This window comes from Typha latifolia, chromosome 1 (genome assembly GCF_019914945.1).
Source record: "Typha latifolia isolate L0001 chromosome 1, TyphaL0001v2, whole genome shotgun sequence".
Taxonomy (NCBI): Eukaryota; Viridiplantae; Streptophyta; class Magnoliopsida; order Poales; family Typhaceae; genus Typha; species Typha latifolia.
Genome location: NC_133086.1, coordinates 15,671,146 through 15,689,030, shown reverse-complemented (window position 1 = coordinate 15,689,030; position 17,885 = coordinate 15,671,146). Strand labels below are relative to the sequence as shown.

General features: G+C 33.9%; 1 protein-coding gene and 1 long non-coding RNA gene across 2 annotated transcripts; one reads left to right on the top strand and one right to left on the bottom strand.

Annotated features, from left to right (window-relative positions):
• Positions 1 to 1,751: 1,751 nt before the first annotated feature.
• Positions 1,752 to 2,879, top strand: LOC140780507 (zinc finger protein GIS3-like). Its single transcript, XM_073126121.1, has one exon. It carries the CDS (start codon positions 2,090 to 2,092, stop codon positions 2,690 to 2,692), a length of 603 nt encoding a protein of 200 aa, XP_072982222.1. The 5' UTR covers positions 1,752 to 2,089; the 3' UTR covers positions 2,693 to 2,879.
• A 5,160-nt stretch (positions 2,880 to 8,039) lies between these two features.
• Positions 8,040 to 8,630, bottom strand: LOC140802723 (uncharacterized). The gene is made up of 2 exons (XR_012111701.1): positions 8,334 to 8,630; positions 8,040 to 8,219 (listed from the first exon to the last, which is right to left on the bottom strand). It is a non-coding gene; the product is annotated as an uncharacterized lncRNA (long non-coding RNA).
• Positions 8,631 to 17,885: the final 9,255 nt, after the last annotated feature.

Genomic DNA, 17,885 nt, shown 5'->3' with positions numbered 1-17,885 from the left:
CTAAGATTGTAAATTAATTATAGAAAGTAAAAAACTTAATGCTTTGTATATCACTACATGTTGCTCCTCAAACTTCTCGTGTCGATTGATGTAGATATCATTTTTTCGTTCTAGCTCATTTGGTGCTCTTGATGATCAATTGTTGAAGACTCAATACACAAACATATAATAGTAGTTCCTCTTATAATAGATGTAAGAACTTAGAGTTTTCTAAATGTAAACTTCGTCTCCCTTGAATTCTCGTAAGTTTTCCTCTAGCCTCTGAGTCTTTTATAAGTGAGAAAATTAATAATTCAAATTAAACAAACTATAAAAGAATATTCTCAATCAAAAACCATTTGTGAATTTTCTTTTATTAGTTCTATGCAATCGATATACACTAAGCTAGTTCGGTTCGCACCAAACTTAAATTCCATAAGTGATTTATGCACAATTTATTCTTAGTGTGCACGATGTATAAACTCAAGTGCACACTAAGTTATGCAGTGATGTTGGAATAAGATTGTTTTAACTTAAATTAATTATTTCTTTAATTCTCTTCGCATGTATAATCCTCCATAAGACATATGCCTTATCCTATATTGTATATGACTTTTCTAAACATTTTATGTCCATAAATTTGTCACTATATAATTTTGCACTAAAACAACTATAGAACCTCCAAGATTTTCATGCGTTCTACCCTAGCAATGAAATTGGTCTTGGACAATAATGATTGCTTCTCTTCTTTCACAATTTTAAGACTTTTAATGTGGAAGAGATTTCCAAAAGGCACATGAATGAAATAATATTTGTTCCTGTGGACATATTCGTTCTAACAAATTAAAATGCTCTTAAATTCAGGGTTCTATAGTTTAATTATATTTAACTTTTTAATTAAGTATATAAAACTGAGTGCATATATTTTTCATAGTAGATAAATATTTTTTTTATTATAAAAGAGTGCATATAATTTATATATATACAGTACACATAGTCAATTATTACTAATCGAAAAATTAAATGTAGTTAAATTGAAAAAAAAAACCCTCCCCCTTAAGTCATTCTCAAATCTTTTCAAAATCGACTCCAAAACTTTCAAAATTCATTGGACATTCAAAGCTAGCATTCCACATACTGGCTGCTCTATAGAAAATTCATTTACCATCTCACCTTTTTATACAAAGGCACCATTCAAAAGGATTCGTATGAACACGCTTGAACTCTCTTTGAAGTTTGAACATCTCCAACAAAAAATATTTGAAATTCTAATATTTTTTCCCAACTTTTATATAACTTTCCACCTACTCTTATTATGACATGCTATATCTCTAGCATTCCTTTATCTAAAATGAGATATATAGAAAGTATGCGTTTAATTTACATATTGCCAGCTACAAATTATTACGGTAACACAACTATACAAAATTAAAGTGATAGAACTTAAGCTTGTTAATTGCTTCGAATCAAATGGTAATAAACTCACCAGATATTCTTTCCTATTCTGTGGAAAAATGTTGAAGAAGGACATAGTTCGTCAAAGCCTTTTCCTACGTATGTGGTTTAGGTTTACAAGGCTACGCCTCAAGTATTTTACGTAAAAGAGACATGCTTAAATTTATAGGTGATGCACACCCATGCCACCAAACCTAATCTAACAAATTATCATTCCCCCCAACCACTCTACCAATCCCCTATTGTTCTATCTCCTCCCTAAGCTATACACAACACACATATGAGTCCATCTATTTAAAGTGTACTACGTATATATATATATATATCAAAAGCTAAGTACCCATGTAACTTTCCTTTTGATTTTACTTGTACTTTTTCATCATACTGGATCTTTAGAAAGTACACTGGTTGCTAATTCTTTTCCACTCGATCATCTCTCTCTCAATCTAAAAATATATCACTGACGTCTATAAGAGTATTATATATATATGTGACTACTGACCAGTCATAAGTTTGCAGCTGCGACTAGCTTTCGTTCCCCCTTATACTGTACTTTCCTTAAATCGTGTGTAAATTATATATATACATATAACTCACATAGCTGATCGAACTCAAACTATATATATCTCCTCTTCCTCTGTTCGAGATCAAGAGCATGATGAGCAATCATCCAATTAAGCTATTCGGCTTCCACGTGTCCGAGGAGGCCAGGCTGGTTCTGGACACCTCCACCTCCACCGCTGCCGCGGTGGCCGCCGCCTCCGGCGTCGGAGAAGGGAGGAGGTACGAGTGCCAGTACTGCTACCGCGAGTTCGCGAACTCGCAGGCTTTGGGCGGTCACCAGAACGCGCACAAGAAGGAGCGGCAGCAGCTGAAGCGCGCCCAGATGCAGGCCGCTAGCTCCGCTCACCGCTCGATCGGCGGCGCACTGTATTCCCGGCCCAATCCCATCTCCTCCGCCTTCGTGCCGCCGCCACATCTGTTCCACGACGCCGGAGCGGCCACGTGGGTCTACTTCTCGCGGCCCCCCGGCGCCTCCACGTCGGGGTTCCACGTCTCGCACGGTTGCGCCTTCCCTTCGCGGGACCCGCAGGTGACGGTGGTGCAGGCTCCCGCCGCCGTCTATGGGAAGGAAGAGCGCCACCGAGTCACGAGGTTACCCTCATCCGTGTCGGGTGCCAACTCGGACGACGCGTTCGTGTTGGACCTCAAGCTCAGCCTCGCCCCCGCCGGGTCGCCAGTCCAGCTGACTCGGTGAACGGGAGAAAAAGTTTTTCCGGTTCGACTCGGTCTTTTTACTTCCAGGCCTCTAGCATCCCTAATATTACTTTCTGATGATCCTTGTATATAGTTTGTTCCTATTATTATTTCAATTGTTTTCGAATCGACCCTTCCTATTAAAAAGAAATCTTATTGCGATATATGAACCAAACGATTACATCCGAGTGAGCCCTTGGCATTCAAAATAATAAGATTAGAGATCGTAGCCGATGAGCTACACACACACACACATATATATATATATATATATATATCAGTACCTTCTTCATAGGATTACTAACAATTAACAAACTTTTCTAACTCCGTTTAATGAGCCAACATGGCAGTATGTTACGGTATTAATCATCCTAGGAATTCGTATCACTTAAAGTAATCGCATGTTAGAAGTGCAAAAGTAAAATAAAGAGATATGAAGCCAAACAACAGGGGCCCATTTGATGTTGGATGTTGAAATGACAAGCTTAATTTCTAAGTGGGAGCAAGACTTTTTTTAATGTAAAACAAGCTGGGGAAGATCTTTTAAACTACTTCCATATCTATTAGACTACGACGCAGGAGCTGAATCAAAATCAATTAAAGTGACAAGCCCACCAGAGATAGGATTTAAATTAATATATCAATGTATATCTGATGAAGTCCAGTTCTACTTAAATATTCATTGTTATATATATCCCAGCCCTTTTTATATTTTATTAACAATCTCCTAATCAACCAGCATATCTATATTGTTTTTAACTATGAATTTGCATGACAAAGTAAATTGATGATCGGGTAAACTCTAATTTAAGGCAAAAGTTCATGTCTATAGATTATGATCCAATTTTTTTTATATATTCAAGTACCTTTTCTTTTTCTCTCTATAGGCGTATTTTTATAATAGAAGTTAATTGTAAGATAAATTGTAGTTTACCCTTCTTTGATTTTTGCTGGACTTCAACTTACCTTCAGGTATTTTAAATTAAAATGCTTAATCCTTTTGTGATCCATATGTGAAGCTGCAATGGTTAGTCAATAATAAATATGACATGAAAAAAATTTAATTATACCATAAAAATATAATATAATATAAATTTGACAAAATAATTTAGTTATTTAGCAATTTTTTTTATCGTGAAAAATATTAGCATCTGCATTTAATTAGATGAAAAAATTAAACTGTGTGGATCACAAGAGTGACAAAAATGCTTAAATTTTAAATAAATAGAGTAAGTTATAATCGAATCAAATCAATTAACGAGGGAGATATGTACTTTGCCCTTGATTTTATTATAGGAATGTATGCATGCACGTATATAATTTTCATAGTACGTACTTCAACGACAGCTAGTTAGGAACCTATATTATCCGGCTCTCATCATCTTAACTTAGAAATAGACCCTTCAACCAATAAATCCAGGCTTACATCAGATTGGGATTCTTTACTGCTTAAAGTTCTTAGTTTAACAAGACTTGACACAGTGTACACATATAGAGCTATAATTAAGTCATTTAATTAGTATAATTAAACTAGTTTGGTCATGGTAGATGGCTTTCTCGAATGGCGAAAAAGATGAAAGAATTAAAGCAAAAGTCTTCGGAGAAATATTCCGTTCCTGGATTTGGCACCAAGTTCATTTGGCTCAGTTACATCATGAAGCAAAGCGACAACTAGAATAAAGACAAACATTAAGCTTGTCCTTAGGTTAGAAGAAACTGTCAGTTAGTCGATTCTTCAAAGAGATCGCCAAAATATTAATTCAATCTCTTCTAGATTACACAAGCCAATGGTTGGTAGCTAAAACTTTAGGAATTCGTAGCTTTCTATATATATATATATATTAAAGTCATGAGGTGGTATGACACAATGTAGGCGAAAAGTATGTAATTCATGAGAATATAGTCATGCAACTTCCATACTCACATTTGACCAATTACTATAGTTTTCTACAAATTTATTAGAGTATAAAGAGTTGAAAGAGAAGCAAATAAACTGCATTAATTACCAAAACAAAGACTCTTCTTTTTCTAAATCCACTTATAGAGAGGTTGCATATCTTCACTGCCAACCCTTTGATTTGTTTTCATATATTACTAATTATTTAAGAAGCTACGAGCTTTAGAGTCATGCAATTGCAAAGATTATATATATATATATATATACACATTGATGGTTAAATTTGAATAAGAATTTTTTTTTTTGGTCTTTTCGCCAATTAAATGGTTCTGATTTTGACTTATAATAATCAAAAAGTAAAAGAATGGTGTAAATGCAAAAATAAAAAAAAATTAAGAGGAGTTTACATGCAAGAAAAACGTTAAGTTTAATTAATTGAGTTCAATCTTTTGTGGGCTGGGCAGTCGAGGTCTAAGCCCATTAATGGTTCCAACATCTCCGATTTCAATTTTTGGCACCGGATTGGATCGAACAATCTTGGATCATCGATCATTGCCGCCGTTTCCAGAGTATTGAGCAGTAATAGTGAATTGGTTCGTCACTTCTTCTTTAGCTAAAGAATTTGAAGAAGTGAGTGATGGCATTCAACGAGGGGGTAGCAGGCGGATAATAACCGGTTGATGCTAGTAAGAGAATTAATCGGAGAGCAAAGCTTTGGATGAAGGTTTTCTAGATTCATTTGCAAATTTTCTGGTCTTGACATGGTAGTTTTGCACCCGAGGTAGATCCAAGATGTTTCTTTCCTTACGCATTGTATGTCTTGTCCTTCAAATAATATCGCTTTAAGTGCATTGCTGCAACATCTTCCTCATTATGTTGAAAGATGTTTAGACTCCTAATAATACTGATATTTGGCAAAATACCTGAAAGTTTCTACGCAAATTCTGAGGGAATCGTTATTAGTTTTAGTAGGAAGTCTTTGAGCCTTTGATGGTGATGGTGATATTGCAGGTGGTAATTTCTTGAGGGAACTGGTATCCCTTGCAGTTGTAAGGTTTGACTCTCAGCAATTTACCTTTTTGATAATTGAGGACATAGATCTTAAGTCCTATATTAATTTTCTCTCTCGGTGTGCTTAGTTCTTCGTGGTTTGAGAATTAGAATCAAGCTGAAAACTTGAAATAAATATATACAAATATTTTTTTTCCCTTTATCTTGCACTTGTGATTTGTACTGTGTTGAATTCTCATTTCTTTTCTGGGGTCCTTCGATCGATTGAGTGAAATAAGCCAGTTATTCCTTAATTTCCCTTTTATTCTAAAATTTTTATGTCGAACATAGAATAAAGTTCTAACAAATTAAAATAAATAAAAGCCCTTATTCTAGATCTTTATCCAAGATTTTAGTTGAGATAAATGTTTTGGAATATCTCACCCAATTACTCTAAAAATATAAATAACCAATTTGCCCTCACTTATTTATTCACTATTTATGGTGATATATTATGGTTTAGATTCAAGTTGCACAGTAATGTGACTATAATACAATTGGTAATATAGTAGATATAGGGAAAATTTTATTTTGCTCCCTTCTTTTTGCCTTATTTCGGTTTCGACTTCTCCTTTTCTACCTGCCTAAATTGATCCTATTTTTTTTTTCCACTGAGTCTCCTATCTATCTCTAGGGCAAGGAAGAAGATCATCTCTAGGGCAAGAAAGAAGATCATCTCTACGTGAGTCTCTCTATAGGGCAAGGAAGAAAAAGATCATCTCTACTGTGGGTCTCTCTCTACGGCAAGGAAGAAGAAGATATCTCTCGAGAGCAAAGAAGAAGAAGTTTATATCATTTATGGTGTTGTAGGTTGGTAGAAACAAAAAAATGTCAACCGTAAACTCAAGTGTAAAGTGCTTTATCTAGAAACATACTTGAACTATTTAGAATACAATAGACTTAAAAGATTCACCATATGATCTTGTTGAGGAGAAGGTCAATTTTCCATGTCGTAGAATCCATAATTCATTATGTTGCCGTTATTCTTTCCTCTCAAAGGAATATAGTAGACCACATTGATAATTACTACATAATTAGAAAATGTAAAGCAATATATACTAGTCGAATTTCAACTTTATCGGATTAAAATATGTGGTAATCTTTTATGGACAACTTGTTAGTTCAACCTCAAGTTAGGCATCATCTAAGAGATAGGCTAAAGAAAAAGAGAATTAGAGGACCAAACAAGGAGCAATTTACATCTAAAACTTTTTAAGCCTCTCAAAATATGCAAAAGATGTAGAGGGCATGAGCATAATTGAAAGTTGCAAAGAGCCTACTAATGTCTCAGAATCTATTAAAGAAACTTCTACTAGACTACTTTATCAAGGAAAATATCAACTAGTGGAAGAAGTCATCATGGCAAAGGTAAAATAAGAACTTAGACAACTAAAAAGAATTATAATAAGAGATTCTACTATTGTCCTAGGAGGAAGGTTAGTATAAATTTTCTATTAAGTTTGTCTAAATTTTTGTGATAATCTTAATCAAAACATGGTTAATTGCTACAGGAGGATTGTTGTAATATTTTTTGCTTGGTGCGATGATATCAACTTCAAACCCATTGACATCAAGTATCAACCTTGTAGGCTTTAATAAAAAATTATTGGAGAAGAAGATTGGCCAACTAGCTATTTAGTAGACCATTGGAATTATTAGGATGCTTCTATTTGTTGTTGTGATGTACCTCAACTATATGTAAATACTAGTCATCTTGTATTAGCTGAAAACTCTTATATTAGAGTAAATTTGTATAATCACTTTGTATTAGAGTAAGTTTCAGCAATTTTAATGATTGTTTACAGTTATGCTATAATTCTATTTTGATGAGAATGATCAATTGAATAAGTTGAGAATGATCTTGCAACTTAAATTATGCCCAACCATCAAATTGAACAAATACTAACTACTAAGTCAGTGAACTCTAAAAAATATTAAGGGTGAACAAATTCCAAGTGAATATTGATAGTGAACTCAATTCTGAACAGAGTCAACAACCAATAAACTACAGTCGTGGTCTCCTATTTGAAGCAAGTTAGCAACCAACAAGCTAGAAAATCAGCAAATATGAAACTACAGCTAGAATCTATTCTATTTCACAGTGCCAACATTAAAATAGACTAAAACACTAGACTAAAGCTAGAATCTACTTAGTCCATTAGCATTCGAAGCAAATCAATCAACAAAAAGATAGTGAACTCTAGAGAGACACTTCACATTCAGTCACATTTCTAGCAAACCAATCAACAAAAAGATAATGAACTCTAGAGAGAAACTTCACATTCAGTCGCACTTCTAGCAAATCAATCAAGAAGACAGTAAAATAGACAAAATTAATATTCAATTCATAAGCAACATGCAGTTCATCAGCAACACACACTTAAGCTCATTTACAACATAGTTCATCAGCAACTTAACATTCTTATTAAGTCAAAAAAACTATTGTGATCGGAAATTAATACATTCTCCACCTTCAACTAGGAAGCATTCTCATGACTCTCAGTTACATATCATATGCCCAAAAAGGAATTAATACATCTTCAAATAAGTTGCTAATTACTGAGTTGTTGCACCTCTATTGCTGCAAAACCCATTACTTTGTCAAAAAAAAAATTTAAAATGCAAAAATATCTTAACTAATCTAGCAACAAGTAGACTAACACAAAACTGATTATTACAACCAAGTTAAACATACCTTAACTACTGAGTGCTCCTTGAAAATGTATGAATTGCTCTTCCAAGACCTCTCCCACGAACCCTAGCAGCAACTCTCTCACTTCCTCTTCCACGGCCCCTTTCATTAGAATTACCTTTACTATGATGACTTCTTTCGCTAGTTGATCTTTCCCTTGATAAAGTAGTATAGTAGAAGTTTCTTTAATAGATTTTGGGACATTAATAGGCTCTTTGCAACTTCCAATTATGCTCTTGCCCTCTACATCTCTTGCATATTTTGAGAGGCCTAAAAAGTTTAGATGTAAATTGCTCCTTGTTTGGTCCTCTAATTCTCTTTTTCTTTGGCCTATCCCTTGGATGATTCCTAATTAGAGGTTGAACTAACAAGTTGTCCAATAAAGATTACCACATATTTTAATCCGATAAAGTTGAAATTCGGCTAGTATATATTGCTTTACATTTTTTAATTATGTAGTAATTATCAATGTGGTCCACTATATTTCTTTGAGAGGAAAGAATAATGACAACAAAATGAACGCAAGGAAGCCCACATAATTGCTAACATCTACATGAACGTTCTCGGGTGTCCAATTTGATAGTACATCGCTCTTCTTTCCCTTGAATCTCTACCTCTTCATTATCAAGCCTAATAACTTTTCTTTTCTTCCTTGCTAACCCAAATGATGTACTTTGAAATCAATAGGGTATGAACATCTTGCCACTTGTCAATATGTCTCCACCTTCTATCTATCATTTGCATCATTTTTTGCCTAATATTATTAATAAGATCAATATACAAGCAACTACGTTCATCCAAGATAGATCTATTAAAAGATTTTGATCCATAATTCATAAAATAGTGGACCTTCGTCGCTTCTCCGAATTGGCACATTATCTAATACTACAATAAGAAAATAATATTGCATTAAGTAGAGCTGTCTATATCAAACTTTTTCACTCGTTGAGTTCTTCTTAGACAATTATTTATCTAATGTTGATATTTTTAGAAATGATTTCTCCACATTACCAAATATTCTTTTCAAAGCAATCTCTCTTCCCCTCCATAATTTATCATAACTTGACTCCACATGATATGCATCATTCATTCTTCCTTTTAGCACATTGATTCTTAAACTTGGCTCAAGCCGTATCCAATTAATAAATTTTCCAACTATCCAACTGGCTTTCGCTATCTTGTTATCACGAATATAATTTGCCTCACAGATTGTGTTCCTTTTATTGATTTCACTTGCATTATTATGCAACCAATCACAGTAGAAGCATCACTCTTGCCATGCACATCTAACAGTAACTCTACTAGGCTCATTCTTTATGTATATTCTAAGGATTAGATCGATATGGGGATGTGTTGGTTATTTGGATTGAAGGGAGATCTTGATGGTGGTGGAAAGGAAGAAAGAGATGATAAGTGGATGGAAATATTGGCGAATATAGATGGATAGGATGAAGGGAAAGAAGGGGTCGCTCTTAGAAGGGCCGCGAGAGATGAGAAGGAAGGTCTAATCAATGGAGGTTAGGGGACGATGTGAAGTTAGAGCAAAAAGGAAGAAGGAGAGAGAGAGAGAGAGAGAGAGAGAGAGAGAGAGAGAGAGAGAGAGATAGAGAGAGATAGGAGAAGAAAATATAATTTCATAATACTTAAAAGTTACCCTTTGGACTCAAACAATAGAAATAAAATTCTAAAAATAAAGTGTTCTCGCCGCGGTGCGTTCGAATACGCCTGAGGGAGTTCAAACGTGGATTTTCCGTTCTTTATAACTGTGAACATGTGCAGGCGTTCGAACGGGCTCGAGGCCGTTCGAACGCACAATTCCCGTTCTTTGTATTTGTGAAAACTTGCAGGCGTTCGAACGCGGTCTCTTGCATTCAAACGCCCCCCGATAAAAACTTTATTTTTCTTCCAAAATAAATTTATTTCATTTGATACAACCCGTTCCAACTCTAGTTGTATCAGTACACGGTCTCAAAATGGTGAGCAATTGCAAAGTCTCCTAGTGTATCTCTGAATTTGTTAACATTGTCATATGTTACATCAACAACCATCGACGAATCCTCATTTTGCTACTCATATGTTTGCTCTATGAATTCTCTTTCATCATCTGAAGATGAGCTATTGTCATTGTCACTATTATGTCCTATATCGTTGAAAGATACTGAGTGTGAGACACTATTAAAAAATTCCATATCATAACCAAACATATCATGTACATGTGACTCCGTTGGTGGATTGCCATCTTGATTGTAAGAAGCTTGTGCTACTTCACAACTATCATCATACTCATTATTGCAATAATTTTCCCTATATCAGCATACGTATCAATATACATTAATAACATGCAATCATTACACATTTCTAGAAGATCATTATCATTCTTCAAAGTGATAAAGGATTGACACAATGTAGGTGACCTGTAGCATAGATGGTTGATCACATTTCCTTCAATATTAGCTTTGACTAATATGTAGTGACAAAGTTCAGTAAAATTCACATAATCTCAGTAAAATTAGCTTTGACTAATATGTAGTGGCAAAGTTCAGTAAAATTCACATAATCTCGATCTACCGTAAATGTATGTTGACTTCCTCTAATATATTCTCTAAGTAGATTTCTCTTATTTACTTTTCATATGCCCCTATAATGCAATTTGATTAGTACAATTTCCCCCATCAAAATATATCTATGATAAATTATATATATATCATGCTAAACATTAATAGGGTTAATAAATGTGATAACAAGAATTTAACAAAATATAGTAAATAATTTGCAAATAGGTAAGCAATTGAGTGATATACTTAACAACTTTATTTGTGGATTTCTATAAACATATGGCATGCATAGTCCTACTACTTAAGGGGATATAGGTAAAGAACTATGGAAAATGATTATACAAGACTCAAACAAAGGTACTACTACTTAAGGGGAGAATATCTTGTTTTTAATTCATAGAGCAAAAACATACTTGTTGTCTCCTTTTTGGTGAGTTGGGAAAGAGAGCTCAATAACTAGCACTTTTGCCTTTCTCTTCAAGATTGCCTAGGTAAATCTTGAGATTAGAAGAGAAAGAGGGATTAGGGAAGAGAGATTGGTGAAGAGAGATTGAGGAAGAGAGATTGGTGAAGAGAGATTAGGGAAATATGATTTTTGGAGGAGAAAGATAGGGTTTTCAGATGATAGATTGGGGAAAGATGATGTTTATACTAGTAATTTGAGCATCGTGGGTTAGTTTAACCTGAAGTCTAGTTATTTGTGATGATATTTATATTATATAAATTATGACAAATTTAATCAAATTATATTTTGGCCAATAATATAAAAATAATCTTGAGAAGATAATATAATAATTGTAAGATAAAATTATCTTTCTCTGAAAAAATAATAATAAATATCTATTTACATTAAACTATGAAAAGAGAATCGTCATTTTTCCTTATCCCAACTATCACAAATAAACACTATTTTTCTAATATTTTTATTCCAACACTTATTTATGTTTTTAACAACCGAATACCCAATAAAAAATTAAGATAAATTTTTTATTTATTCTAAAATAAGTCTTTATTTTATTTTATCTAATTTTTCTCAATTTCGGAACCAATTTGGCACTTGCAAGTTTAGAGAACAATTGAAAAGAAAAGAATAATTCTAAGTTAACAAATATATTGGCAGAGAGATCTCCATATGATGCTAATTAAAATAAATATGAAAAAAGGCTATAATAAATTAAGCTGGATGGCTATTTTCCATACCCTTGTTTCTATGGGTTTCCTTAGTGTTTGGTGTAGGGTTAAAGCCTATGTTGAATCCCCCAAATATGGCATTCTAATTAATGGGAACCCTTCTAATTGGATTTATCCTGGCTGTGGGATCAGGTAGGAGGACTACCTCTTGCCATTCATCATTGCTTTCTAAATCCTTACCATGATATTGAATTCTCAATCTGCTTTGGGTAAGGCTAAATACTTCATCTTACAAATATTTTATACGTGAAAAAAATATAGACACGCGTATGTATCTAAACCCTAGGCAATGATTTCAACCCTGTGCTTAAGTAAATATGCGGAATAAATACTAAAGAGTAAAGCAAAGATGAACGCCAAGATTTTTACGTCGAAAAATCCAAATGGAAAAAAAAACCATAAATCCAAACTTTATTAAAATCAATCACAACTTGTAGCAGTTATAATACTGACTTACAAAATAACCCGTCGATCCTTACGATTTTATTTTCCTCAATCTTGATCGCTAAAGCATGCGATTCACTGCTTTCCGTGATTGATCTCTAATCTCAGTAATCTTCGAGATTGATTATTCATCTAGATGAACCTTAAGACGAAAGTTTAGTGCGTTGTGGAAGAGAAGAACCTTGTTCAATAGAAGAACGTTGTAGCTCAAAGAGCTCCTTATCAAAAGCAATCACCAACCTTCTTAGGATTAGGGCATCCCAAACTTTATATAGGTTAACAAGATAAGGCCAAATCTAAGTCATATCAGAACTCACGTAACTCCAAAAGTTTGCATATTACGTGAGTGCGTTCAGACACGGTCCGAGTGCATTTGAACGAGTTTACTAATTCTCCAAAGTGCGTTTGAACGCGACCTAAGTTCATTCGAATGCGCTGACTTAATTTTTCCAGGTTGTGTTTGAACGCACAAATACACCTCTTTGTATGTGTGAGCGCACTTTGAACGTATGCGTACGTTCGAATGGCCCGACAATGCATTCGAATGACCAATATGTGTTCTTCGTATTTGCAAATGCCTGATCACGCATTTACCTATTCTCTGTCAATGCGAACGTCTGAGACTGCGTTCAAACACGGTCCTGGTGCGTTCGAACGCGATGCGAACACAGTGACTTGTCTCTTTTAGATCTTAAAATTCTTCAATCCGAGTACTTTTAAAACTTGTATAAATGCTCATGTATATGTATAAAAGACTTAGATTATTTTGTATACAATTGCCAATACTAAAAACTTAACAATCTCCCCCTTTAGCAATTTGTAACAAAATATCTAGTTTTACAAAAATTACAAAGAGTCCTAAATGAGCATTCGACAAGTTTAAAAGATGTAATACTTCAAGGGTCCAAAAGTAACATACCAATCCAAGATTAAGTGAAAAAAACTTGAAGTATAGTGATCATAGAAAGTAATATGAAGTAAGACCATACAAACAGTAAACACATATAATCTAAACTTCAATTAGAATCTAAGCAATTTACACAGATAACATAATATCCAATAGAGCATTGAACACAGTTAACACAATTTCCAGTAGAGTAAAGAGAATGTAAATAAAGCAAAATACAACTCAGCTCTCTCCCTACTCCCCTCTAAACTCCTAACACCTTAGACACTCTCCCCATTTTTGTCACAAATTGACAAAGTCTAGGCACTAGGAGGAGGAAAGATGCGATGAAGAATAGAAAGAACATTGTCAAGCATAGAACCTTGATGAGCTTGCTCGGCCCGTAACTCTGCTGGAATCCCAAAAAACACAACAACTTTCAATTTCAAATTCCCGATTTGATTGCTGAGTTGATCAAAACGCTCATGCATGAACTGAAACTCCCACTCAGGTTCATAAGATTCATTATCAGAACTATCATCAGAAGAAACTTCATGGTATGTACTTGGGTCAGCGGTGATGATAAAGAAACTCGGTTTAAATGAAGATGGATCATGAGCTTGACTTCTCCTCATAGTTATTCGATCCAACGATTTTTGCGACTTGACAAATACTTCAGATGAATCAATTCGCACGCTACTTTGCATGCATAGTTTGGTTATAAAGATTCTAAATGGCAAACCTTCACGGGGGCCTCTTTTAATGCTGCCAGATAAGATGCTATCATACATGACTGAGACAATATTAATGGAGACGCCAGTAAGCATAGCGTAAAGAAGAAAAGCCCGATCATGATTAATGCTAGAGTGTCGAGTCTTCGGGGTAACATTATGAAGACAGATCAAATACAACATTCTAGCAATAGAAGTCAACTTGGCATGAAACATCATATTACCTTGCCACTCTTCTCTCTGTTCTAAGATATCACATGCAATAGATTGAATAGAGGGAAGTGGATCGGAATTAGGATATTCAAAGTCACCCTCTAGAAGATGAAACTCCATTCAAATAATGTCAGAATCCAAGTAGATAGAAACAGCTCGGACCGTTGACCGTATACATTGGTTCAAAACACTTGCCTTACTAAAAAATTCATGGGCAACCTCCACATATGCAGCCTCGTCCATCTTGCAAATTTCTAACCACCCACGCTTATTAAACAATTTCTCATCCCCAAGGGAGCAAAATCAGATATGGCCACTTGCCTCTCATAGATCACCGGGCGTGACCCAAAATTATGCTTATACTTTCCTACAGCAGTCGATGATGAAAATTTTGGTGGAGAAGACGATGGCGAAGAAGGGGGCCTTGGCCTCTTGGAAGAGACATTCACCATTTCGAACCATATACAGAGGGTTTTTTAGGTATTCTAGAGAGAACACAACCACGCTTAACATTCAAAGCATACCAAAAAAATCTCACGACAAAAAGAAAATCACAAAAATATTTACTATGAAAACCTTAATTGAAATCCATATTCCACTCCAAAAAAGCGTGTTTGTCACGTTCAATCGCTCAACAAATATCAAGAGTAGATGTATAGAAATCCATATTCCTTCACATTTTTAGGTTCAAAAGTAGATGTATAGCAATCAAATGATACCTCGTTTTGGATTTGTCGTTTTGTCTTCATTGGTTCATTCACATCTCTAATAATTTGTGACAGTGGATGATTTAATTTTACTATGGCTGATGATTCCAGTATGTTGTAGTCATTTTTGTTCTCTTCAACCTTGTCCTCATTTTTTTTATTGTTAGAGTCAACTCTTTTTCCTTATTTTCTTCAAGTATACCTACAAGAACAATAACAAAAGTAACTTTAGATTTTTTAACAGTGGTATCATCTACAATAATATTAGCAGATTCCATAACAGTAGAAGTGTTAATATTGAATACTCTATAAGCTCTACTATTATTATAATACTCTAAGAAAATGCCATCGCTTCTCCTAGTGTCAAATTTAGTCAAATATTTTCAATCATGCAAAATATAACATTTGCTATAGAAAACACTCAAAAATATTTAACATTAGGTTTCTTAGATAGACACTAGGTTTCTTACCTTTCCATAATTCATATGCTGTCATTTTTGTACATGATCTTAGATAGACACGATTGATAACATGTACCGTTGTATTTACCGCTTTGTCCCAAAATCTTTGAAGAATTTTCTTAGCATGAAGTATAACCCTTACCATTTCCTGCACAACACAGTTCGTTCTCTCCACAATCTAATTCTATTGTGGAGTTATAGGTGTTGAAAATTTATACCTAATACCAAGAGAATCATAAAACATAGAATAACTCTCATTTTCAAATTCTCTACCATTGTCAGATCAAATTCTAACTAAGGTAGTAGACTTTTCATTTTGCAGCTTCAAGCATAACGATTTAAAAACTTTAAAAGTTTTGAACTTTTTACATAAAAGAGCAACCCAGGTATATCTGGAGTAATCATCAACCATTAAAAATATATATCATTTACCTCCAATACTTTCCCTTTTTGTCAGTCCCATTATGTTCATATGAACTAATTGTAAAACATGATCAGTGATAGCTGTATTTTCTTTCTTATGTAAGATCCTTATTTGTTTTCCAACTTGACGTGGACTACACTCTCCTTTTAACTTTTTCTTCATCTTAAGTATTCTCCTTATCACTTCTTGTTTGGACAAATTAAATAATTCCTTATGGTTCACATGACCAAGACGTTGCTGCCAAAAATTTGTAATATCCAAAGAAGCACTGTTACATTTCAGATTATAGGAAATTCTAACAACATAATAATTATCATATGTTCTAGAACCATAACATATAATATTACCTTTATGATCTAGAATAGTACATTCATTTTTCAAAAATTTTACCTCATAATTTTTATCACAAAATTGACTAATGCTTAGGAAATCCACTTTCAAGCCTTTAACATACTCATATTACCAAGTATAAGCACACCTGGAGTACTTACCTACTTACCTTTCCCTTTTCAATTACCTTGGATGAATAACCGTCTTCGAAGGTCACAACTCCCTCTTCATAGTCTTCGAGTTTAGAAAATATGGATTTCTAATTACCTTGGATGAATTACCTTTCCCTTTCCAGCATACTCCCTCTTCATGTGGGTATAAATATTTTTCTACTTTCATTTTGTTGAGGAGTGTGTCTTATGTTTACCTTTGGTGACTTTGAAGATTCATCATATTATTAATTCGACTTCGATTTTGAGACGTTTGTCCATGTTTACTTTGAAGGTACAAATGAAGGTTTCAAGTTTTCTTTCTTTTGAATACTGCCAGAAACAAAGACAGTCTTTTTATTACTTGAATTACTAGTGTATCCAAGTTCATACCTATCTTTTCTAGGAATCTAAGCTTTTAAAATCTTGTCAAGTTTGTTCTTTCTTTTTAGAAATGTTACCTCTTTCAGCAATCGCTTTAGTTCAATCTCTATAGTGTTCATCTTATCTTTAGCTTCTTCGAATTGTTGAGTGAGGGTTTTGACATGATCAAGTTCCACTTTGTACATCTCCTCAAATTGATTTCTTTCCAATTCAATTACCTTGAGTGTTTAAACTAGTCTTAGGTTGCTTTTTTGAGATCGAACAACTCTAGGTGCAAATTATTATATACTTTTTATATCTCAGATTCTTTTTATTTAAGTGATAATATTTTCTGTTCATTTATACTACTAGAATCAACAACATAATTAGTATAAAAAAGAGAGGAGGTGAAAGCTACATAGTTCTCCTAGTCTTTCTCACAATCATCATCTAACTCATTTTAGTTGTCCCAAGTGACCTTCATAGCTTTACCCTTCCTGTTATGCCGATTAGGATATTCTTGTGCAATATGCCCAAAACTAGAATATTCAAAACAACAAATTTACTATCATGATTTTTGTTTTTTGTTTAAAAAATATTATTGTTACCCACCCCAACATTTGAACTCACAAGATTCTTATTTTTCTCAAGTTTCTCAGCATTGAACTTATTTGGCTTTTTGAAGAATTTATTAAACTTTTTGACAAACATAGCCTATATCTCAACATCTAATTTGTCGTCATCATTCGACTCCTCTAAAATTTGTTCGACAGTAGTTAAGCTATACCTTTGGACTTCCAGGTTTAGAAAGAGTGGACTCAAATATTTGTAGATTAGTTAACAATTATTCAACATTTATTGTATTGATATCCTTACTTTCCTCAATTACTGTAACTTTCATCTGAAATATTTCTGGGAGAGACCTAAGAATCTTACGAACAATTATGTTCTCAAGAATCTTTTCTCTTAGGTTAAAACTAGAATTGATTATGTCACTTAACTTTGCATAGAACTCCTTAAATATCTCATTCTCCTCCATACAGAGAGTTTCAAAACTAGTATTCAATTTCTGAAGTTTCAAAGCTTAGCAAGCTATGGTTC

Coding starts and splice junctions, on each gene's coding strand:
- LOC140780507 (XM_073126121.1), top strand. CDS start 2,090: ATGATGAGCAATCATCCAATTAAGCTATTCGGCTTCCACGTGTCCGAG.